Consider the following 24,371-nt stretch of genomic DNA (forward strand, 5'->3'; position numbering starts at 1 on the left):
TTTTTTTTTTTTTTTTTTTTTTTTTTTCCTACCTTAATTCGATCTTTTGCCAACTGGAGAATTCCTTTAATCTTGGTCGTACACTGAAATTAATTGTTTTCATCCACAAAAATTACCGAAACCAACAACTTAACCAATTTTAAATCTCCACAAATAAAAAAAAAATCAATCTACATGCATAATTTTTTTAAACGTATACCTGCTGCACAACAGCATCACGATAGAACCGGTACGTATGAAGTAGCATTGAAATTCTATCCACTTGCAAGCAATATATTCTTCCATAGCTGACAAAGATTAAGAAAATATGCATATATGAGTTTTAAATTTGATTAGAAATAAAATAAATTTCTCAAAAAATGTAAAAAGATAAAAAGGAGCAAATTGACAGAGTCCCCTACACAGTGATAATAAAGATGTCCTCTACAGCTAGGACAGGCTTGCTGTTAGCATCAGATTTTGCCATGGCCATCTCAAACTTAGGCAAGCGAACAATCCCTGCTGCTGAAAGCTAAACAAGAAAAAAGCATCCAAGTCAGACAATGAGCAGATATTCAAGTTTGGTAATTGAAAATCTAGCATAATTTACATAAAATAGCAACAAGATAAATACAAAATATAACAAAAATTAGAACATGTATATATCAATTATTACATTTAATTTAATCAATATGTAGGCTGTAAGAGAACAGTGATTATAGTAATTACAAACTTGAACACTCTCTGGGGAGTTTATCCTCGTATTCAAAATTTTTGCACCTGAAATCCATGGAAAGTTTTGCACTGCATCCCAGAAGCCATAAGCACCAATCGACTTTCATGCGTGTAGGCATGCCAGCTCACATTCAATTTCTTTGACTCCACCAAATGGAGGGACTTTGAATCAGACCTATAAGCAAACAAATCCAGTCCGCTGCAAGAAAACTTCACCTTAGCAAAATAAAAATATCTACATGCAAAAATTACTGACAGCACCCTCTAAATCCTCGATAATAAAAAAAAAGGAAGAAAGCAGCAAAATAATAAGTGGATCAAATGATACTGCATTTTGAAAGCTATGTCAAACTCAAATCATAATACGAAAATGATAAAGGGCACTGACATGCCCAAGTTTTTTTTTTTTTTTTTGTTTGCTAAACGTAGGGGTAAAGGGGCAAGGAGCGTTGTAACAGTCCAAGCCCACCACCTAGCAGATATTGTCCTCTTTGGGTTTTTTCTTCAAGGGCTTCCCCCTCAAGGTTTTTAAAACGCATTTGCTAGGGAGAGGTTTCCACACCTTTATAAGAAATGTTTCGTTCCCCTCTCCAACTATTGTGGGATCTCACAATCCACCCCACTTAGGGGGCCAGCGTCCTCGCTAGCACACCGTCCGGTGTCTAGCTCTGATACCATTTGTGACAGCACAAACCCTCCGCTAGTAGATATTGTCCTCTTTGGGCTTTTCCTTCAAAGGGTTCCCCTCAAGATTTTTAAAATGTGTTTGTTAGGGAGAGGTTTCCACATCCTTATAAATAATGTTTCATTCCCCTCTCCAACCAATATGGGATCTCACAAGCGTCCAATGCTACAAAAAAAGACTCCTTATGTCTAAGACTCCACATTGAATACCAAATTTGTACAATGCTACAAAAATCAGCAAAAGTAAAGGACTTATCTTCAAAAAACCATTTTGTTTCGTTCCTTCCGAAGTTTCCAAATCAGCACACGAGCATAACCCAAGTTAAAAATAACCATCAACCTCATCCTTAGTAGGATAATTCTCTTAGATTGACAATTCAACCAAGATATCCTCGAAGTTCTATAATTTTCTCCTTTAGCTTTTAAACCATGAAGGAAAAGTTTTGTTTCTTCGATTAAAAAAATTAAAAAAGAACAAAGGTATCCTAGAGAAACTAGATGTGGCAAGATCAAGAGACTAGGGAATAGCTAATTTTTATTTATAATGTTTTTGGAGCCAAAAAAACTATGGACGTCCAACCATTAACCTCCAAAATCAGATCATACAAATTCCTTCATATAGTTCAATGTGCTCAGACCCCATTTTGTATGCCCTTTTTAGTTTAACAACCATGGTTTATTTATTAGAAACATTTAGATACCTCTCCTATCACATTGCCTATTCCTCCAAAAATTGTTCGCTTTCTAACTTTCCAAAATCTCCCACACAATCACAAAGATAAAGTTTGTCTAATGATATTAGGTTTCCCCTGCAAATTATGTCTTGAAGTGATTCCAATTTTCACTCATAAACTTGAAACGGCCTTATAACCTGCTCTTTTACCTGGTTTTCACAAATACTATATTGCACAAGGGACAATCAGTCCAAAAAAATCCCAGAATGCTCTCTGACTCTGGTCTACAACTCTGACTAAAAGTTTCGCCTGTTTCTCTGATTAAAAACTGTATCTCATGACTTGATCTTTGTATTGCAATAATCTTTAAGTCCAAGGAATATCGAATAGATAAAATGGGCCCTTCCGTAACAGCATCAGCAGTATAAGTGACAGCAGGATTAAACGGAACAGTTTTCCATGAGAAGATCTATATGAAAAAAACAAAAGAAACATTGTCAAAACAGGTTTATAAGCGCCAGATGCACTTTCAGAACAAGTACATAAAGCAGCTCAAGATCTATTACCTGATCCACGGTTGGGCAGATCAATAACTTATTTCCATCATCAAAAAACAATCCCCCTGGTCCAGGAATGCTACATCTCAAGGGCGGATATTGTATATAAGCATGTGAAAGAGCACTGGATTTGCTTAGACCAGCATTGGGTTGTAATCTCGGCGGTCTTCCAGACATTTTATCAAGTCACCTCTTAACCTTGAAGAAAAGCTTTTGAAAGTGGAACCAAGCAACTTATGCAACCCAAATTAAGCTTATTCACTCATACCTCACTAAAAAAGGAAAAAAAAAATTAATGACATTAGGAAAGCAGAAAACATGTGCAAATGTTCCAGTAGATCTTTATAAGACGGTTAATACCACATCCGCTTCAATGTCGTGAATGTAGAAAATTTCTTTGATTGCTATACTCCCAAGGTAAAGCCAAGGACAAAGGAAAATTTCTCCCATCATTTTGATATTTTCTTCAATGAAGCAATGATGCTTATGGTTTCCCCCGAAGCTGAATCCAACAACCATTTGATTAGTTGAATGCAAATATTTCAACAAGATAAAGCCAAGGGCATTTTTGATGATAGCTTTGTTTTTCAGTTTTTGTTTTTAGAAATTATGCTTATAGATATCATGCACAACTATGTTCTTTTATTTTTATTATTTTCTTTTTTCACTTTTATATAAAACACTCTTGTGATCTTGGCCAAACTATTCCTAGTTTTTAAATTTGACTACGGTTTCAAAAACAATTTTGAAATTAGATTAGAAAAGGAATAAAAATATGGTAAATAGCATAATTTTAAAAAACAGAAAACCAAAACCAAAACTCTTACCAATTGGGCCTCACAGTTATTTGATTCCTCATACATATTCCTTTTTTTCTTTTTCTTCTTTTTTTATAAGAAACTTTGTTTCCTCATATTTGTTAAAAAAAAGGAATTGAATATTGATAAATACCGTATTTTGCATGCAAGATTTTAGTGCAATAAATTCTTTCAAACACATATCACGTTCAACTTTTGGAACCTTTGCGGCAACACAACCCCCATATTGTTTTGCCTACACAAACAAAAAAATAAATAAATCAATCAAATTTAAATTTAAATTTTTTAATAATAAATAAATAAATAATAACGCATACATGGGACCTCAATAATAAATGGCCCCTGGTCCATGTTCTCTTACTTTCCTAAATCATCTAAATCACAATTCGAACAATAAAAATTGTTTTTTTTTCCAAAGTTTGTAACAGTTCCATAAACACAAAGCCACCAAATAGTATCAACCATGGTAGTAGAAGCAGCAAGCATGCAGGTTGAAAACAATCAGATTGCAGTACAACATGTTAGCTACTAATCAACACTTCAAATTCATGAAATGTATTTCCTTAATATAAGAAACAAAGATATTAAATAGGGGGAAAAAACAAGCCCAAAGGCAAAGAGATTATATATATATATATAAACATACATGGCTATACCAATGTATGTATATATGCATATATAAGCTGTTCAATTAGTGCACACAAAATAAAAATTAATAAATAAATAAACAAATAAACCTCCCCAACGAAATTTTGGCAATTGTAGATAAAATAACCAATAGCCAAGACCCCAAATTTTTGCTATTAAACATAGATTCACACTTCTTTCTTATATGAACCAAATGCATCGTCAAAAATAGGTATACCTAGGCTAAGGGGCAAGATGCCGATCCTCAACCAAGGTTATGATTCTAACAAAAAAAATGGCACTCCAACGACCATATCTCATTGAATTTATAGAATTGCCTATAAAAGAATCACATACCTGAGACGCACAAGTAACTAGAACACGCTTGAGCAAGGAAGCCGTTGCTTTGTCCTTGCGGTCCATAGCACTGTGAAAATTGGTGTACAAATATTATATTCAAGCACATATGGTCCATAAAGCTTCGTAGTGTAATCTAACAAAGCATGATTTCTTTAAGCGATAACAACCCACAATTCAAATTGTGCCCTAGAATCTCACTCCTCAGAAATTCAGACTTCTTGGGGATACATTTTTATAAGAAATTGGTGGAAAATTGACGCAATAAAACTTCAAAACAAATTAGGAAAAAGGAAAAAAGACATCAGATTTACCGAATCGGGCAACACCCATACGAAAGAAATCGCAACGAAGCTGGCGATTCTGTGAGGAGAGATTGATAGATAGATAGATAAACAGAGACCGCGGGTGTGAAATTTTACTTGAGAGACTGGGAAAGATCAAATTTTCTTCTGGAATTCCTTCAGGCGGCAGCGTTGTTCCGAGTTTTGAGACGGATGGCGGGTTTACCAGTATCTGCTATTTAACAGAAAAGTTACAGTCAAGGGGTTTGCTTCCTACTGTTTACCTCGCAAATTTCTATAAATTAATATTCCCTCGACTTCACATTAATTTTGTTAAATAACTTCTTTTTTTTTAAGCTAAATAATTTAATTTTTACACTTTTAGCCCATCATAGATTTCTACTTTGTCCTTCCATTTTTTAAATTAACAGTTTTGACCCAATCTTTAAAAAAATAATTACACGAGGTCCTTCCACGTGAATTGAAATATAATTTAAATTAGTTAAATTAATAAAAATATTTTATTTCAAAAACACATCTAAACTTTCAAATTTTCAATAATAATATCCTTTAAAAGTAAAAACTCCAAAATAAAACAATTTCACCACATTAAACTTTAAAAAGAATTTCAATTTTTATCATTAAAAGAAAAATGAGTTTTTGAAAAAAAAAATAGAATTTTGTTTTTTTAATACTTTTAATTTATAATTTAAAAAACGACCAATATGATTATCAAACGAGACCTTTGTATATAATTTTTGTTTTTGATCACTTTGAACAACACGTCTTATTCACAACACAAAATTATCTAATAAGACCTTGGACTTTAAAAAATACCCGAATGTTTAATTTTGTGCTTAATAGATTCATGAATTTTAAAATGTCAAATAAGTCGATGTCCTATTAGATATAGAATTGAAAGTTTAAAAACCTACTAAAACCGTTTTAAAGTTCATATACCTATTCGACATAAACCTGAAAGTTTGTAATTTAACCAAATATCAATCATTAACTTAGTATACTAATTTGATTTAGCACTAAACTTATATTGGTTTAGTTTGCTCGACCAGTTTTCCAGGGTTACTCAATGACCCCTTGTTATAGATACAGAATTGAACCCATAAATTATCAGAGATGATCACTTCAACAATGAATATGCTAGCAGTAATGACATTAGAAACAACACAGAAAAGAAGCTGTAGATGCAGCAGATAGAAAACTTATACACGATATTGTAGAACAGTTGCAAGTTTCCCTTTGAATGTTCATCATTTCCCTCACACCCATCACCCTAAAACCTTTCTAGAGATGCTAAAAGCTTTCTAAAGACGTTTTGGATTGGATTGTGTAACACAGTCAAACCTCATCACTAGCAGATATTGTCATCTTTAGGTTTTCTCTGTCGGACTTTCCCTCAAAATTTTAAAACGCATCTGCTACGGAAAGGTTTCTACATCCTTAGAAGGAATGTTTCATTCTCCTCTCCAACCAATGTGGGATCTCACAAATTGGTTGTGTTTATTACTCATAGATCTCCTTTCGAGCAACACAGAAAGGTTCGTTCTACAATTTGGTCCATTTGAAGTGAAAGGAACTCAAGAATCTTTCAACGATCTTTGTTTCTTGGCTATCTATTGGTGTAAACAATTATAACTCTCTTATATCAGCTGGAGATGTTCTTTTGTAATCTCTATTTGATGGGCTCTCCCCTTTGAACATTTCATGTAATCGACCAAATTGTTTCCTTTCCAAAAAAAAAAAAAAAAAAAAAAAAAAAAAAAAAACTCTCTAGCCTCTTGGTCGATCTAGATGAACTATGCTAAAGTTGGCCTCCTATACCCAAAACCATTAGCTAATCAAAGTCCGCGATGAACTATGCTAAAGTTGGCCTACTATACTCAAAACCGTTAGCTAATCAAAGTCGACAATGAACTATGCTAAAGTCTGCCTACTATACTAAAAACCATTAGCTAATCAAAGTCAGCGATAAACTATGCTAAAGTTGGCCTACTATACTCAAAACCGTTAGCTAATCAAAGTCGGCAATGAACTATGCTAAAGTTGGCCTACTATACTCAAAACCATTAGCTAATCAAGGTCAGCGATGAATTATACTAAAGTTGGCCTACTATACTCAAAACCGTTAACTAATCAAAGTCGGTGATGAACTATGCTAAAGTTGGCCTACTACACACAAAACCATTAGCTAATCAAAGTTGGCAGTACCATCCACAAGTTCCACCCAAAAAACAATGTTTTGATTTAACCTCTTCTACATCACGTGGAGTGATTTGAATCTTTGACTTCTTGGTCGAAGGCATATGATTCATCTATTATTAAATGGTAACTGCTATAACCGGCGTTATATAAGACACTAAAGCTTTGAAACTCTTACATTTCTTATGAGAATAACGGATGGTGCAAGGATAATGTTCTATGGGTGCAGAAGAGGAGGAATTACATGCTAAATGAAGAAAACCTTAAGGCCATCTAGTTTATGAAATGGAGAAATGTTTGGTGTAGTAAGAAGCTCAAACAGAAAAGCAATGCAATAGATCATTGAACGAAATCAAAGCTTTCAAAAATGGTAGCGTAGCTAAGAACATTTTGACGAACAGCCAGCAGAACACACAGTTCAATCTCACAGTCATAACCAAGGCAATAGAATCATTGAACAAAATTTAAAAGATCAGAAGCTTATATTGATCCAAAAGAAGATAGTATTATTTCCAAATCTAGTCAAGAATGCAAGTGGAGATTAGAATCAAAGCTATACTAAGTCCGGAACTCACTAATTAACAGATAGAACCCTAGTAAAAGTAAGTCTAATCAGATCAAATCAAGTTTTTAGCAGAATTCATAATCGAAATGAGGGAAAAGGTGTAATAATTTGATCCAAGCCTGACCTAAATCAGTTCGTCTTAGGATCTGGCATCGGGAACAAGCCGGCGGCGGCACCGGCGCCTCTCGGTGGCGAGAATCCCAAGAACTTCTGGAGATTTGTCCGAATGCTAATCGAACAGAGGAAGTACAAGAACGCCATTGCGCAATCGGTAGGATCGTCACCGAGTAACCCTCGGTGACTCATTTTCATCACAAGACCAAAAGGCTTAAACGGCAATTTGGCAACAACCTTGCCCTCGAAGAGCGAATTGAGCAATCCAAAGACGACAAACAGAACAAGAGCAACAACGGCGCCGGATTTAAACTTGAAAAGCGAGAGGTCGCGGCTCGATTCCTTAAGACTGGTCTCGACGCGATCGATCTTCTTGGTCTTCGATTTCTTGACGTTGATTTTGGAGGTGTCGGTCTTCATGGTCTCGAGCTTTTTGGCGGCCTTGTCAATGGAGGATCGAAGGGTTTTGTAGGAGTTGGTGCGGTAGATGAGAATCCATGAGATGGCCTCGCAGATGACGGCAGTGCAGACAGAGATTCCGACCACCGTGAGGCTGTCGGAATATCGGAAGGAGGAAAAGAGGGGGATTGTGGCCATCGCCGGAGTTGGAAGAGAAAATGAGGGAATCCGAGGGAAAGTGCGATGAATTTTTGTTGAGAACTGGATTTGGATCCAAAGCAGTAACTGGGCTGAATCTGAATGATGTTCCTTCAAATAAAAATATCAAATTTGTTCTTCTTCCTTCTTGAAATTGGGAAAGATGTCGTTCCCATTTCCCAATTCAAAAACAAAATATTATAGGAGATTGTAACTTGAAGGTTCTTGTTTTATATTTACAAATTTAATCTATTTTAAAATTATGTGACCAAACATTTGTATATATTTACAAGCTTCAAATTTTAAAATTTAAATGAATATAATGTTTTATGTTATAAACTCATTTGATTTTTATTAGACTAAAATACGTTTAAAACTTAATATTAATATTTTTTTATGCAATTCAATATTTTGCTTTTATCTAAAACTATTTTATATGTTTATTAATATATTACCAACATAAAATATGGTTTGAATTGGGATACTCCTTCTAAAGGTGTGTAAATCTCTTTCCAGCAAGCACATTTTAAAATGAGATTGAGAGTGCTAATAGGTCAATCTCTAGTAAACATATTTTAAAACCATAAGATTGACCGTTAAACGTAATCTCCAGTGAACACATTTTAAAACTGTGAGATTGATAGTGCAACGTAACAAGCCACAAGCCTTTAAAATTGTGAAAAACTGTGAGATTGATAGTGAAACGTAATAAGCCAAATCGGACAATATTGTAGACGCATTTTAAAACCCGAGACTGACAGTGAAACGTAACAGGCAGGCTGTGACACAAATAGTATCAGAGCCAACATTAGTTGAAGAGGGAGATCCCACATCAGTTGTAGGGGAACAAAACATTCCATAGAAACATCTTTTTAGTAGACATAGGAACAAAACATTCCATAGAAACATTGATGCTAACACGATACAAAACAGAGTGATACATATTCCACCTACAACTGCAAGATAAGTCTTGATATATGTCTAATTTGTGCAGCAAAATGTTTGGAAATTGGATAAACAAAATTTGGTTGTTTTATCATTGATCATCACAAGAATATTATGGGAAGGTGATGCAAATGATAAAGTTGATAATCTCTGATCCATGTTGGTTGCTTAAACTTGCATCCAACAAGATTGATACAATACATTACTATTTAATCTTAATCAGATCAAATTCCTAAGTTGTTTGGTTGAAAAAATGCTGATAACTAGATGAGCAAGATTTGGGCATCTTGACAACTTCCTTTCAACGATGCTTTTAAGCTTTTAAGATTACAAATTACAGGAGAGATTACTGTGCCTGTGCCTGTGCCTGTGCCTGTGCCTGTGCCTGCGCCTGCACCAGAACCTGTATGTTAACCAAACGTGTACATAATCTCATGGACGTGGTTGAGACTCAGGTCCTGGTGGTTTTGTAGAATTCATGAGTGGTTGTAGAGCCTTCACCACAATTGTCATGTTTGGCCTGAAGTCCGCTTCGTACTGAACACACAGTGCTGCTACTGCTGCCAACTGACAGAGATTCACACCAAACAATTCTGAAATAAGAATCCATTCTCAAACATATATAAACATGAAATCCACTCAAGAAAATGTATGGGGCTGCTTTTGACCTTCCTACCCAAGAGAAACTATCATGTTTCAGAGTAATAGATGATTATCATGGCTTCTTAGACCCATTTACTAATGTTCTCGTATCGATAGCACGAAGTCTGTAATAGCCCATGCTCACTGTTAGCAAATATTGTCTGCTTTGGCCCATCACATATCACCGTTAGCCTCAAAGTTTTAAAACGCTTCAATACTAGAGAGAGGTCTCCACATTCTTAAAAGGAATGTTTCGTTCCCCACTCCAACCAATGTGGGATCTCACAATCTACCCCCCTTAAGACCCTAGTGTCCTCGCTGGCACACCCCTCTAATACCATATCTACCAAAGAGATTTCCACCTCCTTATAAGGAATGAGGATTCAATTCTCACCGACCAATGTGGGATATCAAAAAATGACGAAGTGTTTTATAAGCAAACACTTTAGCTTACTTTTAGCCTAGTATTTGATTGGAAAGCATTAATGCACTTATATGAGCATAGAACAAAACAACACAAATGGATTGTTACTAGGCAATAATCGAAGTTCTTGCTAAGGTACTTGGATTGAGATCACTTTGAAAATTGCACTTATGTGATTACACAGTAGAAGATACCTTTGCTATCGCTTTCGGTGGGTAATCGTTGTTTAGCTTGGGATCTACACACTGTTTCACCTTGTCCTCACTTAATCTCGGTGTTGCCTGCAGAATAATATGAATGGCTAATTAGGACTGAGGACACTGCAGGCACTAGGAAGAATGTAGTAAGGGAAACCTTACCCAAGTAACAAGACTTTGTTGTCCCTTAGGCATCGTGTGATCTACTGGCTTTCGTCCTGTCAAAAGTTCGAGAAGAACTACACCGAAACTATATACGTCACTCTTCTGAGTAATCTGTCCTGTCATAGCATACCTAAAGAGAGAAACCAATGAACATGGAAATAGAAATTCAGAACCAGAAAGGAGGTAGAAAGAGTTTAATCCTACTTTCGATTCAATCAGGTGCAAGGCAACGTAGCTAAGACATAAGATGGTAAGTTTTAAGTTGAATCCGCTCAAGCCCACCGCTAGCCGATATTGTTTTAAGTTAAGTAATCTTTGGGCTTTCTCTTTCGGATTTCCCCTCAAGGTTTTTAAAACACATCTGCTAGGGAGAGGTTTCCACACTCCTATAAAGAAAGTTTCGTTCTCCTCCCCAACCAGGTTTTTGAAACTCGTCTGTTAGGGAGAGGCTCCACACCCTTATAAAGAATGTTTCATTCTCCCGTCAACCGATGCGGGATCTCACAATCCACCCCGTTAAATCTAAACATTTGGAGACCAAAATGGAATTTAACGTACACAAGTAGACACACAAAGGGCTTACTCTGGAGCATGGTATCCAAATGTTCCTAAGACCCTAGTTGAATGAAGTCGTGCCGCTGTGTCAGACGACTGATTCGTCAAGTTGAAATCAGCAATCTTTGCAAGGAAGTCGTCGAAGAGAAGAACGTTACTCGACCGGATATCACGATGAACTATGGAAGGCTGAACCTTCTCATGTAAATATTCAAGGCCTTTAGCTGCACCGTAGGCAATTTTGACTCTCTGATTCCAAGTAAGAACAGGACCAGGCTCAGCCCCTTGTACTCCTTTTCTTCCTGCACTAGAAAAATGATCAGAACAACAAAAACAAGAAACTCTCTAACTTAAATCGACATACCATGTAATATATCGTGCAGAGAACCCATTTTTGCAAACTGATATATCAATATTCGATTATTTGCCTCCAAACAATACCCAATTAACTCCATAAAGTTCTCTTGCTGAAGTCTAGAAACAATTGATAGCTGCAACACCATGACAACGCATAAATACAATAGCATTACAATGAAGGTACTAACATCTCATTCATACTTGTTCAATATCAAACCTGAGCGGCAAAATCAGTATCAGGCTCTGGTGAAGAACTAGTATCTAGTTTCTTTATTGCAGCAGCCTGACCACTCTTTAACGTCGCGTAATAAACCCGGCCGTAGGAACCTTCACCGATAAACGATTTCGTACCGAAGTTACCCGTCAACCTATTTAGCTCATCCAATGGAATGACTGGTGTTTCAATAGGCAACACTTGCTGGGGAGGTCCACCTCTGACGGCACTGGAACTCCTGGGCTCTCCTCTCTCGCTGCCTACAAACCATAAATCAACATACATAATCCCAATCTCAACAAACCACATCACATCATCCATAGCCACAAAAAGGCAAATCCCACATTTGAATCCACAGAGCCAACCAATATGCCTAAGAACAAAGACTAAAAAACAACAAAATTCAACAGAATTCTGTGCCTCCCAACAAACAAATTGCGTGCAAGAACAGAACAAGGAAAGAATCATCAGGAAGGACCATTTACCACCATATGTGTTTCCCCTCGGTGGGGCTGTGTATTGACTCGAAGGCGCGCCAAAATTGTCCTCCTCCACACCTCCGCAGCAGAACATCGCTTCTCGTCAATTCGTGGTAACCTAAAAAACCTACAGACACGGGAAAATTCATCAAATGCGTATAAAACAAGACGATCGAAATTAGAAAAGGGCATCTTCAAAATCGAAGATATAAACAAGGACTTAAATTAAAAACCCATCGGAATTTCGTCCAGGAAATGGAGACCCATTTGCGGATCGCGACGATGGAGGAAAGAAAAGAAAAGGAAGCGATCATTGTAATGAAAGATGAAGAAAAAGGAGGGAAAATTGACCTGGGATGCGATTAAAAATGGAAGCGAGAGACAGAAGAAAGAGATTGAAAGTGAAAGGAGAAAGGAGGGGAGAGGGAGAGGGAGAGGGAGGGGGAGGGGGAGGAGGAGGAGGAGGAGACTGCCAGCAATGGGTTCCTGAAATGGCGATGGGAGGAAGGTGCATTTTGTTCTATTTAGCGGGAAACTCGGTTGCGATTTGTATAACCGCTAAAACCAAACCCCTCAGACGTGCCTTCCACGTTGCACGTTCATTCTACCTTCGCCTCTCCTTTCTATATTTTTATTTCTTAATTCATTTTTTTTCATTCTTATTTATTATACACGTCAATAACAAAAATACATTTGTGTGAGCTCTAAAAAAATCTATTATTATTTAAAAATTAAATAATCATAATATATATATATATTCATATAATTTAAGATATATTTATTTATTTTTAGGGTAGTAAAGTCTCATGCTCTCACCATGTCATATTCTTTTGCATTTGTCACATTATATATTCAAAATTTATAGTATTTATTTTAAATTTATTTGTTGAAAATAAAATAATGAAAAAGACATTAACTTAAAAAATAACATTAATAACATACGTTTTGAAAGTTCATACAAAAAAAAATAGAGAGAAATGTTTGAGCTGTTACAAAATATATCAAAAGAAAAAACTCAAAAACATTGAAAAGAAGCCTAAAAAAGATAGTATCTGGATGAATACCGATTCCGTTGCGTAACATTGAAAGACGTGTTTTAAAATCGTAAAGCTGATGGCGATACGTAGTGGGCTAGAGTGGACAATATCTACTATTAAAGGTCGATAACATTGCCAAATCCAATTTCAGGGATACAAAATAATTCTAAACACAACAGATTTCTCCATCTACTGCTATCAGGATGGTCTGAGAGTGTTCTTAGGAGCACTTATCCATGGAGTTCCTGCAATGGCAAATCTCCACAAAGCATTCACGTGCTCTGGCAACGCATACTCGATTCCAACACGAGGACCTACCAGGATGTTCTCTGGCTCCGGAGCGTCGAGGAGTTCTAAACCACCTAAAACACATTCATACATACATCATATGACCGAGTTCTTCGAGGGGCATACAGGTAGAAGCATTATAATGACAGTTACCGGGAGCGTAAAACGGGTGGTTAGACCATTCTGTTGATAACCCGAGCGCTTGGCCAACCTTTGAGAAAAGTAAGACATAAATTTGGTGAGCATACAATGATATGATTCCTCTGGACATTTTAAGATTAACCAGAGTCAGCCTCGTACAAGCAAGGTTTATACTATAGATCATAATGTACATGTAACAGCCTAAGCCCACCAATAGCGGATATGGTCTGCTTTGGCCTATTGTGATATCCCATATTGGTTGGAGACAGGAATGAAATATTTCTTATAAGAGTGTGAAAATCTCTCCCTAGTAGACATATTTTAAAACCATGAGGCTGACGGCGATATGCAACAGGTCAAATCAGACAATATTTGCTAGCAGTGAGTTTGGGCTGTTACAAATAATATCAGAGTCAAACATCGAGTGGTGTGCCGGCGAGGACGCTGGACCCTTAAGGGGGTGGATTGTGAGATCCACACAGTTGGAGAGGGGAACGAACGAAGCATTCTTTATAACAGTGTGATGCGTTTTAAAACCTTGAGGCTGACAGTGATACATAACGAGTCAAAACGGACAATATCTACTAGCAGTAGGTTTGAGCTATTATATGCTAAGTGCTTCAAATTCACCCAAATCCCTAAGGAAATGCACGGAGTTTACGGGTTCACTGTGAGATGAAGTCATCTTTTGGTGGTCACTTCTGACCAGGGAAAGTTCATTAGTTTCATCTTTAAGACGAAATAAGCTGTTTCTATAAATAAAAGGCATGGAGAAGGATTTGGGAGGGGGCGTCGAACATATTTCCTTACCTTCCCGGGACCAGTAAGAAGAACAGGCTTGTCTGTGATTTGACCTCTCCGTTTCTGAATCGTCTCCAAGCCTGTATATTGGTTACATTAATCTAACAATGCAATTAAGAAAGCCTAAAGTGAAAAGTTACATCCTTTAGAGAGTTGTAATGAATATGAATCTCAATAAAGAACGATGGATGCGCTGATACCATTTGTAACAACCTAAGTCCACCGCTAGCAGATATTGTCCGTTTGGTTCATTACGTATCCCCGTCAACCTCAGAGTTTTAATACGCGTTTGCTAGGGAGAGGTTTCCACACCCTTATAAGGAATGTTTCGTTCCCTTCTCCAACCGATGTGGGACCTCATGAAAACTATTGTAAAGAAAGGATAAGACAACAAGCATAATTTTCAAACGGGTCTTAACAATTCACATATTCCCTAACTATGACATACCGAAAAACAATACATTTATTATAGATGAACCGCGTTTACAGCCAGCTCCAAGAAGCAGAAATGGACCTTTACGAAACAATTCTAACCAACAATAGAAAACAATTTCATTTGGGTGCTGACTAAACAATGGGCTCCAAGTACAAGGGAAAGCATCTAGAGGTGGTTGTATAACAGCCCAAGTCCACCGCTAGCAGATATTGTCTTCTTTGGGCTTTCCCTTCCATGCTTCCCCTCAAGGTTTTAAAACACGTATGTTCGAAAGAGATTTCCACACACTTATAAAGAATGTTTCGTTCCCCTCTCCAACCGACGTGGAATCTCACATATTGCTCATGGGTTTGGTTTGTGTAAGCTTGAATTAAGAACTTCGCGTATATTTGATAGTTCGGTTAGTTCATTCCAAGCTACCGGATCTTTAATCTCACAGGTTGGCCATGTGAAAGGAAGTCATGTTTTAAACTTACTTTTGTACAATATACTAACTTCAACAAATGATAAAACCACAAACTAAAGATAAATCACATGAGCTCAGGTTTGTATAACCTACTCTTAAACAATCCAAACACACATTATACGAATCCAGGCTTCGAAAAACTGTGTCAAACATTAGATCAAAGAACTTAGGTACAAGCAGGCTAGAAAGTTACCACTGACAGGAGCACAAGATCTGACTAACACAGCAGCACCAATTCCGACCTCATCGGCAACAACATTCAGCATCATATGGAGACCGTAGCAAAGATAAACATACGCATGCCCGCCCGGTCCAAACTACAAATCCATACAACTTGGTTATGAAAACATCTACAAGAAGTAGACATCCCATTCTTCATTTTCCCATCAACAATCAGTTCAGCTAAAAAGTACTTACTACTGGAGCCGTTCTAGCTGTGACACCAAACCGACCATGACAAGCAGAATCATTTGGTCTGTAAGCTTCTACCTATCAGAATCATTTCAATGGTCGGGTCTCAATAAGCCAATACAACTTTTTCACAAATCAAGATATCATCACAACATCAGCATGAGAATTCCAACTCCCATTAGGAGAAAAACAGATTTCAGTAACTTGGTATTTAAACAGACAAACAATCAAACAGGTTGTGTGCATTTATCTCAGTGACTTGGACAGATTCCCGTTCATTATAATCCAAATCAAATCGCTTAAGCAAAAAAATGAATACGCACAGACTTTAAAAATACAAGAAAGAACGAGGAATGGATACCTCAGTAATCCGAAGAACAACGTCGTCTCTCCTGAGGAGCTTTCCGAGCAAGCGTGGGGCGAGGTCCAAAGCGTCAACGAGGAAGAACTCTTTGGGGAGGATCGTGAATCCCTCGGAAGAGGAAGAGGGTGAGGATTGAGCGATTTGGGTTTGTGGGTCGGTCACGGGCTTCGATTTGGCACGAATAGTCACCGATTTGGTGCGATGCCCTGATTTTCTCTTCTTCCTCGTTTGAGGTTCACGTCGGAGCTCGGTTGAAGAAATGGGGGTTTTGGGGTCGGCGACTTTCTTGAATCGATGAGTTTTGATCATTTCGTAGGAGAAGGAGAAAGCGAAAATCTGAAATGGGGATTGAGGAATCAAGACAGAGCATGGGTGCCTGGTCAGAGCTGTAGACATTCGCGGAAGTCTGACCTTTCTCGCGGGTTTTGACTTTCTCGAACTGTCAACGGCTTCTTTATGTTCTTTCAAGAGTTTTTTTGTTTTTTTTTTTTTTTTTATCAAATAAAATTCATAATTTTCGAAGCTCGATTATAACTTTGTACTTAGCTATTTTATTTCTTGTTTTTTTTAATCAAGGTTATAAATACTAATTTTACTGATAAAATAGTTATAAAAATTAAAATAGATATTGTAAATGAACTAAAACAAATACTTAATATATATATAAATTTAATTTAGAATCAAATAATTAGAAAATAAAATTTAAATTTTTTGTCCAATATTTTTAAATATTAAAATTATGCCCCAATTATGGTAAAAATTAATAACGTGACCAAAATCAATTATTATTTCCATGAATAGGAACCCTATTTTTTTTGATCCGAACGACGATGTGCCGCCATAGTTCTAGAGACTTCTACGCCGAGAACCTTCCGAACTCTGCGGGTTCCCTTTATTGCTTCCTCCTTCCTTACTTCTCGTTCGCTTAGATCTCTCTGAAACCCGCTTGAAATTCTCCCTTTCTCAGCTCTCCGACGTAATTTTCCCTCTCCCAAGCTCCGGTAATGGCCAAGTTCGGCGAGGGCGACAAGCGGTGGATCGTCGAAGAACGTCAGGACGGCACCAATGTCCATAACTGGCACTGGGCGGAGACGGATTGTCTCGAATGGTCCCGCAATTTCATGTCTAAGCTCTTCTCCAATCTCCTCCTTCTCGACGGCGAGGGTGGCCTTTTCATCAAAACCAAGAAGGTCGACAAGGTCGATGGAGAGGCCTATGTCAATATTCGGAAGGGGAAGATCATTCCTGGTTATGAACTTAGTGTCACGCTCTCTTGGGTAGGCGAGGCCAAGGATTCTGCCGGCAAATCTGTGCAGAAGGTCGATGGGCTTGTGGAGATTCCGTACATTTCCGATGAGAACGCCGATGAGGATCCTGAAGTTAGGGTTTCTGTCCAGGATGAAGGGCCGATTGGGAAGAGAATGAAGGATGCTATGTTGGCTAAGGGGAAACCGATTGTGTTGGAGAAGGTGAGATTGTATGTGCAGAGTATGGCTAAGGGTGGGCCTGCGAAGGATGATTTGGAGGCCAAAAAGGTGGCGCCGAAAAGTAATCAATCTGCTGCGGCGGCAGCTGCCCCTGCAGCCCCTGCGGCGCCAAAGCCTGCAGTGGAGGCAGAGAAGAAGAAGAAAGCTAAGGAAGGGTTTAAGACAATAACTCTGACCGAGAAGTTTAGTTGTAGGGCAAACATTCTGTTTGAAATTCTCATGGACGACAATAGATGGAAAGGATTCACTCAGAGCAATGCTAAAATAAGCAAGGAAGTCGGTGGAGAGATCAGTATATTTGATGGGTCTGTCACCGGGAAGAACTTGGAGTTGGAAGAGGGGAAGTTGATTGTGCAACAATGGAGATTCGGAAGCTGGCCTGACGGCATTCATTCCACGGTGAGCTTTCAATTTTGTTCCACTCTTCTTTACCCATCTCCTTCTCAATGCTCTGTTTTCTGGTATACCTTAGGGAACATTTACTGGTAAAATTTAACGATCTTTTGTTTGAAAGGGCTGATAATTTGGATGGTTGAATATGCGGATACAACTCATACTCATTTCATTTCTACAACTTTCAATTTTACTTTGCCCCTTGTTAACTATAGTTTGTCATATGTTGATCAAATTTATGAAATTGTTGTAGCTCAAGCCAATCACTTATGGCATTATATCAGTAGAGAAATGCCTACAATTCAAGGGTGTTTCTTGCTAGTATGGATTCGTTTAATGGGTTCTGGTGATTAATCCAACATATCATCAAAGCTAAATTGGTTCTGAAAATGGTATGTGCAGGTGAAGTTGACGTTCGATGAGCTCGAGCCGGGGGTTACCATTGTGAAGTTGGTACATTCCGACGTGCCTGAGGAGGACAGGTTAGTTTTTCTGATCAAATGGTTGACATCTTTTTTACTTTTACAAGTTTCAATCTCAGTTTCTGTGGTTCTGTTAGCTAATTTGTTCATCTTTTGGTTTGAAATAGATATGGGAACGCAACTGTAGTGGAGAACACAGAGAGGGGCTGGCGGGATCTTATTTTCCATAAGATCAGAGCAGTTTTTGGATTTGGAATGTGATGGGGTACTGTCTTACAATTGAGTCCAGTCCTTTGACTTGTGAAGAAGCTTTTCATTTGCATATCTTCATGAATTAAAATTACTTGAAATGCTTCATTTTTCAATTGTCAGATGATGATGGTGTGCTCGTAGTATGTGCTGTCTTCCATCCGTATTTGAGAATGAAAATTCATTGTTGGATTCTGAGTTTTGACATAAATGAGATACAATTGTCATTTCTTTATCACATTCTGTCTTGTTCTCTGTAACTCTCATAATCTGTCTTGTTAATCTCATCCATGTTTTTGTGGCCAAAGGAATGCTTTCTTTTCCCTTTAATAGCTATAGTTGAATTAATGCTGCAAGCATTTGGTTTTTCATTTATGATTGTGAGACTTTCAGAAGCTTCCAATAGAGGCCCAAGTCTACTAAGAAGAGGTGTTAGGATCACATGATAGGTTTATATGGTTGGAAATATTGTAACGTTGAATTTATATTAGGTAGATTGTTGTGTAACCGTTCAAGTTCACCACAAGCAATATTGTCTCTTTGGGTTTTTTCTACTGGGCTTCCTCTCAAGGTTCTAAAACGTCTCTATTATGGAGAGATTTCTTCACCTTTAACAAGGAATGTTTTGTCCTCTTCTCCAACCAATGTTGATCTCATAATGCACTCTCTTTAGTATCTTTGCTGACACACCACTCAGCGTCAGGCTTCGATATCTTTTGTAATGAGCTTACTACTATCTGATATTGTCTTCCTGGCTTTTTCTTTTAGCTTTCTCTCAAGATTTTAAGACATCTCTATTAGAGGGGAAACCCTATACTTGTTCTCACTCCAACTAATGTGGGATTTCTCCTAGCTTTGGAAGAGGATGGTGCCGTCTCTAGTGTTTTTTTTTTAATGAGTTTTAGTGTCGAACCTGTACTCATTTGGTCTTTTTTGGGGCCCTCTTCATGTAGGTTGCCTCATTTTTCATAGCTGACCATGTTTGGCTCTTTAGGTTCTGATTTGAAGGTTGGTCATGTCATTGAATAGAACAGAATCATGAAGGAAATATATATGGGTTTGCTTTCCCTGAAAAGGCTTCTTCATACATTGATTGAAACATACCCAAATTCAGAAATATTCGAACACGATAAACAAGAGATCTATACCTCAAAATTATACACACTCTCTGTCCCTAACTCAACAGTTTCACATGTGTATGAAAGAAGTTTGGGATTCTTCCATGTTTAAATCACCTCCCAACAAGCTCTGTCAATTGATCGGCGAATTGGGTTTCTCTCACAGAGCTGTCTGTGTCATCTCTGGACGACGGCGCCATTGCCGGCCACATGAACGTAGGCTTTTCATGAGGCAGAGTCGGTGGATTCATTTCCCCTGTAAGCACTTGCAGAACGTTTTTCATCGTCGGCCGTTGATGCGGATTCGGATGGCAACAACCCAATCCCAAAACCAAAATCCTCTCCATTTCTTCCTTCTCATATTGCCCTGCCATCCTTTCATCCGCAGCTTTGACTATTTCCCCTCTCTCTTGAAACTCCCACACCCAATGCGTAATATCGCCGTCGTAGTTCCCGCCTATCTCCGACGGGTTCGCTGCCTTTCTCCCGCATGCCACTTCCAGAACTAGAACTCCAAATGCATACACGTCTGTCTCCACCGTCGCCCTGCTCGTCAGGAAAATCTCCGGCGCCATGTACCCTCGTGTCCCGGCTATCTCTCTTGTTGAATGATGCGTCTGTTCTGTTCGACGAATTGTCCGAGCCAACCCGAAATCTCCCAGTTTTGGTTCAAATTTCGAATCCAACATTATGTTTGAAGACTTCACGTCTCTGTGTAGGACTGTCTTCTCGCACCCATTGTGAAGATAATCCAAAGCTTCAGCCACCCCATAAATTATGCTCAGTCTAATTTCCCAATTGAGTCCGGTGGAGAACCTGTTATCGACATAGCCACCGTCACCGCCGCCGCCGAAAATCAACTTGTCCAAGCTGCCGTTTGGCATGTATTCATATACAAGTAAAAAATCCCTCTTCTCGTAGCACCACCCAATTAGCTTTACGAGGTTCTTGTGATGGAGGCCTCCGATTGTTGCCACTTCTGTTATGAATTCTTGCTTCCCTTGACGAGAATCCTCCGAGATTCTCTTCACGGCGACCTCTCTGTTCGTTAAATTCCCTTTGTAAACCGTTCCAAATCCGCCTCTCCCGAGCCTGTTCTTGGGGTCGAAATTATCCGTTGCCTTCTTCAATTCTCTAAATCTGAACTTTTGAGCTCGTGGGGCTATGGAGAAATCTTGAAGCTGATCTTCAATTCCGTCATTGGCTTCTTCCAAATCCCTTCTTCGTTTCTTCATGATCCAAAACCAAAGAAATCCAACCCCAAGTAATAGAACAACTCCACTGACACCAACGCCCACGGCGATATCGACCCATCGACGACGGTTGTTGGATTCCTCGTCGTCGACATCATCGCCGGTGAATTGCCATGATTTTATCCAATTTAGCTGTGAAATGTAATCGAATTTTGAAGCAGAGAATCCAACATAAACCTCATCAGGAAGAAAAGAGAGATTCAGGGGATGAAAAATCACTCTGCTTTTCAATTGATCTTCCAATCTAGACGACAAAGACACAAACACAGCTATATTTTCGCCATCAAAATCAACTCTGACGAAAACATCCGCCGTACCCGAAAGATTAACTCCAATCCCTGACAGTGGCACCTGCAAAACAGAGTCAACGCCGTTCAAATCCAACCCCACGTGGTTCCCATCAACATCCCCTGGAAAATTCTTCTTCGTATCAAATTCAATCGCAAATATTCTAGCTTCTGGCATCCCATTCGTCTTCGAGTTGGCAATCCCCAGCCACTGGCCCTCGCTGCCGGCTGGAGGAGCAAGCTTCGGCGTGAGAATAAAGGCGACCCCTTCATTTCCAGCCGGTGAAGAATTCGCCTCCGATCCCAAATTAAGCACAAAATTAGCTTTAAACGTAGCCGCTTTATCTCTGTTTCTGAGCAGAAACGTCTCGTTGTAAACGACTCGAACAGAGGCATTAGGGATGGACTGAACTTCCGATGGGAGTGGGGGCCGCACGTTTTGGCCATGGAAGACGCTGGTATCGTAGGTCCAGATGAGAGTGGCGAGATGGTCGTAGTTAGTGGCAAGGGGGAAGTCGATGAAGAAGGTGAAAACTTGAGTTATGAGAGTTGCAGAAATGGCGGAAAAAAGAAGAAGAAGAAGAAGAGTAGGGGGATTGTTGGACGCCATGGCGAAGTGAAAGCTTCGAAACCCACTAAAAATTTCCCATATTTAGGCCTTGATGATGGAGAATTATGGGACGATACAGGTCTTAGATTTGGTGTGAACGTGGTACATATTCCATTGACCATAGGATCATGTGGTCATGGTGCTCGTGGTCGTGTTCTTGCTTTCAATCTTTTCTTTTCCATTGAAAAAACATAAAGGAAATTGGTAATTAATCAATTTTTATATCCGACACATCCGAACTCGAATTAAATTTTTTTATTTCACCCAATTTGAGTATAGCTCATTCAATTAAAACATATATTTCAATTATGTGATCAATATTTACATTTGTTCGAGTTTAATTTTGATCTCTAAATTTTAAAATATTATATTTTAATTCAATTTTTTTTTCAAAAAAGTTATTTTATGGAATTATTTGTAATACTATGATAGCGTCTGCGCACGTGAGAAGAATTAGTTCTAACCTGCTCTTAAAAATATATGGCGGCCATTGTTTTTAGAATTAAAAAAATATACAAGTGGTAATAAATAAATTAATAATTATAAAAAATTATTTTTTAAAAAAACATTGGGTTGGGAGTTAGCCGGGGCCGCTTTGATTGACCTCATCCTTGCACCCGTCTGCCCACTGAAAATTCTTTTGGAGACCAATTTTCAATTTCTTAAAAAAAATAAATAAATAATTCCAAATCCCTATTTATTAAAGAACACACATTAAAAATAAGTTTCTTAATCTTGATTAACCACTTTAGCATAAATTTAATTTTTTTTATATTCACGGGCACTACCAACTTTAATCTATCAACGAACGCTCTATAATTGACTATACACAAATTGCATACTTTATGCTGTCATTTTAAAATATGTGTATGTATGTATATACGTTATGCTGTCATTTTAAAATTATGATTGGCATTCTATTATTGTACCAATCATACAAGGTATGACAACAACTTCAATTCCTATAATAGTTGTAAATCGTTATTATACCCATAAAATGTCACGCTCTATTACTCATAATTCCTACTTAGATATGCTTAAAGAACCCTCGACTTTTAAACTTCATATAAATGTTTGAAACTATTCAAAATTGAAGGGAAACTAACATGAACCCATAAGAAAAGTATACAATTAATTGGAATTTGAGCTGAACTAGTCAGATTTTGAGTTGAATCAGTTGGATTAGGACTAAACCGATTGAGAATAATGTTGAATCAATCGAGAAGCAACAAACAAACTGGATTGAGTTAGCTCTAAATTGTTGGCATCCAGACTAAACCAATTATGCACGTCGAACCAATCGTCTCTATCGTTGTGAACTACATGGTGTTCTTTCTTCTCTGGCGGCTTCTTGCATGTGATGGTTGCAAGGCCAAACATGAGTGTTTGACGAAAATCAAATAAACGATGAAAAACGATAGATCGATCAAGGAGCCAAAAGCTCCGAACCTTATTGGATTGTGAGAGTATTTATAAGGTTTGGAATGAATTTATAAGTATTATTAAAATCTTTTTAGGATTTAATAATTCATAAATTGAACACCGACAAACCAAATCGTAACAACATTAAATGCAACGAATCCAACAATATTGTATTGGTGACCAACGCGTAAACCGGTTTTCCCAAAAATTTCCATTTCCATTGTACGGATGCTCTTGGTCCCCACCTATTTTACTTTTAATTAATTATCTCATTCAATTTTAATAATAAAGCAATTATATTTCCAAAAATAAATAAAAATAATTCAACAATTATTAATTCACTCACTAAAATTTGGAATAAAAAAAATTAGACTTTCATCTAATTTAATCAAGAAAAAAAAAACAGTGATGAATTTTAGTAAATTTATCTTTGTTTTTTTGCAAATTTATTGTTATTTTTTTATAAATGTTTCAAAAGTAGAAATTGAGGTTAAAAATAATATTATAAAATTTTAAAGTTGTAATTCTTTTATAATTTATTCAATTATTTAATACAAGGACACCTGTACTGTAGTGAGATTCCCAATACCAAGCACAAAAATAGACTCTTGGTTAGTCCAGCTGTACCCTACTGTCACGCAACAACATGTGGCCGTCCAACACGTCGACATAGTTGGACGGCGCTTCAAATCAATCTCCACCGTTCATTTCGAAAAAAAAAATAAACAACAGTTCGATCTACTTCGTACGCGTGGCACAATATGTACGGACTAAAAACCGCGAGTTTAATGAATTAATTATTGATTTTAAAAGGCAGTTATTTAGCAAGTGGTAAGTAAGTAAAAAAGATGGAAGGTGAATTTTATTTAATGTTACAAACGGTAAATTTAAAGGGATAAGTTAATAATTTTTTTTAATTAAAATTTTTTATTTAAAAAATTATAATTACAATATTATAATTTTCTCGTATTTTTATTTTCTATTAATGTAAAAAAATAGA

General features: G+C 37.5%; 6 protein-coding genes across 8 annotated transcripts in view; 1 reads left to right on the forward strand and 5 right to left on the reverse strand.

The window, feature by feature from the left end:
- LOC111481584 overlaps nt 1-4,969 on the reverse strand; it is a 9,909-nt gene extending 4,940 nt beyond the window's left edge. For 2 of the 3 annotated variants that reach the window (XM_023127092.1, XM_023127090.1), the window contains exons 1-9: nt 4,746-4,969; nt 4,432-4,501; nt 3,581-3,682; nt 2,990-3,131; nt 2,639-2,901; nt 2,282-2,541; nt 760-913; nt 402-511; nt 200-287 (exon numbers count right to left, since the gene is read on the reverse strand). In XM_023127092.1, coding sequence (XP_022982860.1) covers nt 200-287; nt 402-511; nt 760-913; nt 2,282-2,541; nt 2,639-2,806 — 780 coding nt within the window. In that variant the 5' untranslated portion in view covers nt 2,807-2,901; nt 2,990-3,131; nt 3,581-3,682; nt 4,432-4,501; nt 4,746-4,969. The remainder of the gene's footprint in view (nt 1-199; nt 288-401; nt 512-759; nt 914-2,281; nt 2,542-2,638; nt 2,902-2,989; nt 3,132-3,580; nt 3,683-4,431; nt 4,502-4,745) is intronic. The other variant, XM_023127091.1, reaches the window with a different exon arrangement.
- A 2,423-nt stretch (nt 4,970-7,392) lies between these two features.
- LOC111481756 (calcium load-activated calcium channel) lies at nt 7,393-8,383 on the reverse strand. Its single transcript, XM_023127343.1, has one exon. The coding sequence runs from the start codon at nt 8,206-8,208 to the stop codon at nt 7,627-7,629; it is 582 nt and encodes a 193-aa protein (XP_022983111.1). The 5' UTR covers nt 8,209-8,383; the 3' UTR covers nt 7,393-7,626.
- An 834-nt stretch (nt 8,384-9,217) lies between these two features.
- LOC111481676 (probable protein kinase At2g41970) lies at nt 9,218-12,784 on the reverse strand. Its single transcript, XM_023127236.1, has 9 exons — nt 12,538-12,784; nt 12,193-12,313; nt 11,711-11,967; nt 11,501-11,627; nt 11,165-11,438; nt 10,579-10,711; nt 10,414-10,500; nt 9,557-9,720; nt 9,218-9,520 (listed from the first exon to the last, which is right to left on the reverse strand). Exons 2-8 carry the CDS (start codon nt 12,278-12,280, stop codon nt 9,586-9,588), a joined length of 1,101 nt encoding a protein of 366 aa, XP_022983004.1. The 5' UTR covers nt 12,281-12,313; nt 12,538-12,784; the 3' UTR covers nt 9,218-9,520; nt 9,557-9,585.
- Nucleotides 12,785-13,313: 529 nt separating this feature from the next.
- LOC111481712 (DNA-3-methyladenine glycosylase) lies at nt 13,314-16,546 on the reverse strand. The gene is made up of 6 exons (XM_023127283.1): nt 16,128-16,546; nt 15,773-15,844; nt 15,549-15,672; nt 14,463-14,533; nt 13,665-13,722; nt 13,314-13,585 (listed from the first exon to the last, which is right to left on the reverse strand). The coding sequence occupies exons 1-6, from the start codon at nt 16,524-16,526 to the stop codon at nt 13,422-13,424; spliced, it is 888 nt and encodes a 295-aa protein (XP_022983051.1). The 5' UTR covers nt 16,527-16,546; the 3' UTR covers nt 13,314-13,421.
- A 395-nt stretch (nt 16,547-16,941) lies between these two features.
- On the forward strand, nt 16,942-18,921 carry LOC111481684 (activator of 90 kDa heat shock protein ATPase homolog 1). Its single transcript, XM_023127244.1, has 3 exons — nt 16,942-18,016; nt 18,413-18,492; nt 18,600-18,921. Exons 1-3 carry the CDS (start codon nt 17,135-17,137, stop codon nt 18,691-18,693), a joined length of 1,056 nt encoding a protein of 351 aa, XP_022983012.1. The 5' UTR covers nt 16,942-17,134; the 3' UTR covers nt 18,694-18,921.
- A 799-nt stretch (nt 18,922-19,720) lies between these two features.
- On the reverse strand, nt 19,721-22,118 carry LOC111481592 (probable L-type lectin-domain containing receptor kinase S.5). Its single transcript, XM_023127108.1, has one exon. It carries the CDS (start codon nt 21,947-21,949, stop codon nt 19,913-19,915), a length of 2,037 nt encoding a protein of 678 aa, XP_022982876.1. The 5' UTR covers nt 21,950-22,118; the 3' UTR covers nt 19,721-19,912.
- Between the last annotated feature and the right edge of the window lie 2,253 nt (nt 22,119-24,371).

Source organism: Cucurbita maxima, unplaced genomic scaffold, assembly GCF_002738345.1.
Source record: "Cucurbita maxima cultivar Rimu unplaced genomic scaffold, Cmax_1.0 Cma_Scf00007, whole genome shotgun sequence".
NCBI lineage: Eukaryota > Viridiplantae > Streptophyta > Magnoliopsida > Cucurbitales > Cucurbitaceae > Cucurbita > Cucurbita maxima.

Coding starts and splice junctions, on each gene's coding strand:
- LOC111481592 (XM_023127108.1), bottom strand. CDS start 21,949: ATGGCGTCCAACAATCCCCCTACTCTTCTTCTTCTTCTTCTTTTTTCC.
- LOC111481684 (XM_023127244.1), top strand. CDS start 17,135: ATGGCCAAGTTCGGCGAGGGCGACAAGCGGTGGATCGTCGAAGAACGT. Junction 18,017..18,412: donor CTGACGGCATTCATTCCACG/GTGAGCTTTCAA, acceptor TGGTATGTGCAG/GTGAAGTTGACGTTCGATGA. Junction 18,493..18,599: donor GACGTGCCTGAGGAGGACAG/GTTAGTTTTTCT, acceptor GGTTTGAAATAG/ATATGGGAACGCAACTGTAG.
- LOC111481712 (XM_023127283.1), bottom strand. CDS start 16,526: ATGTCTACAGCTCTGACCAGGCACCCATGCTCTGTCTTGATTCCTCAA. Junction 15,673..15,772: donor CAGCTAGAACGGCTCCAGTA/GTAAGTACTTTT, acceptor ATGGATTTGTAG/TTTGGACCGGGCGGGCATGC. Junction 13,723..14,462: donor TTCTTACTGGTCCCGGGAAG/GTAAGGAAATAT, acceptor CTTTTCTCAAAG/GTTGGCCAAGCGCTCGGGTT.
- LOC111481756 (XM_023127343.1), bottom strand. CDS start 8,208: ATGGCCACAATCCCCCTCTTTTCCTCCTTCCGATATTCCGACAGCCTC.
- LOC111481676 (XM_023127236.1), bottom strand. CDS start 12,280: ATGTTCTGCTGCGGAGGTGTGGAGGAGGACAATTTTGGCGCGCCTTCG. Junction 11,968..12,192: donor GAGGGGAAACACATATGGTG/GTAAATGGTCCT, acceptor TATGGTTTGTAG/GCAGCGAGAGAGGAGAGCCC. Junction 10,501..10,578: donor AACAAAGTCTTGTTACTTGG/GTAAGGTTTCCC, acceptor ATTATTCTGCAG/GCAACACCGAGATTAAGTGA.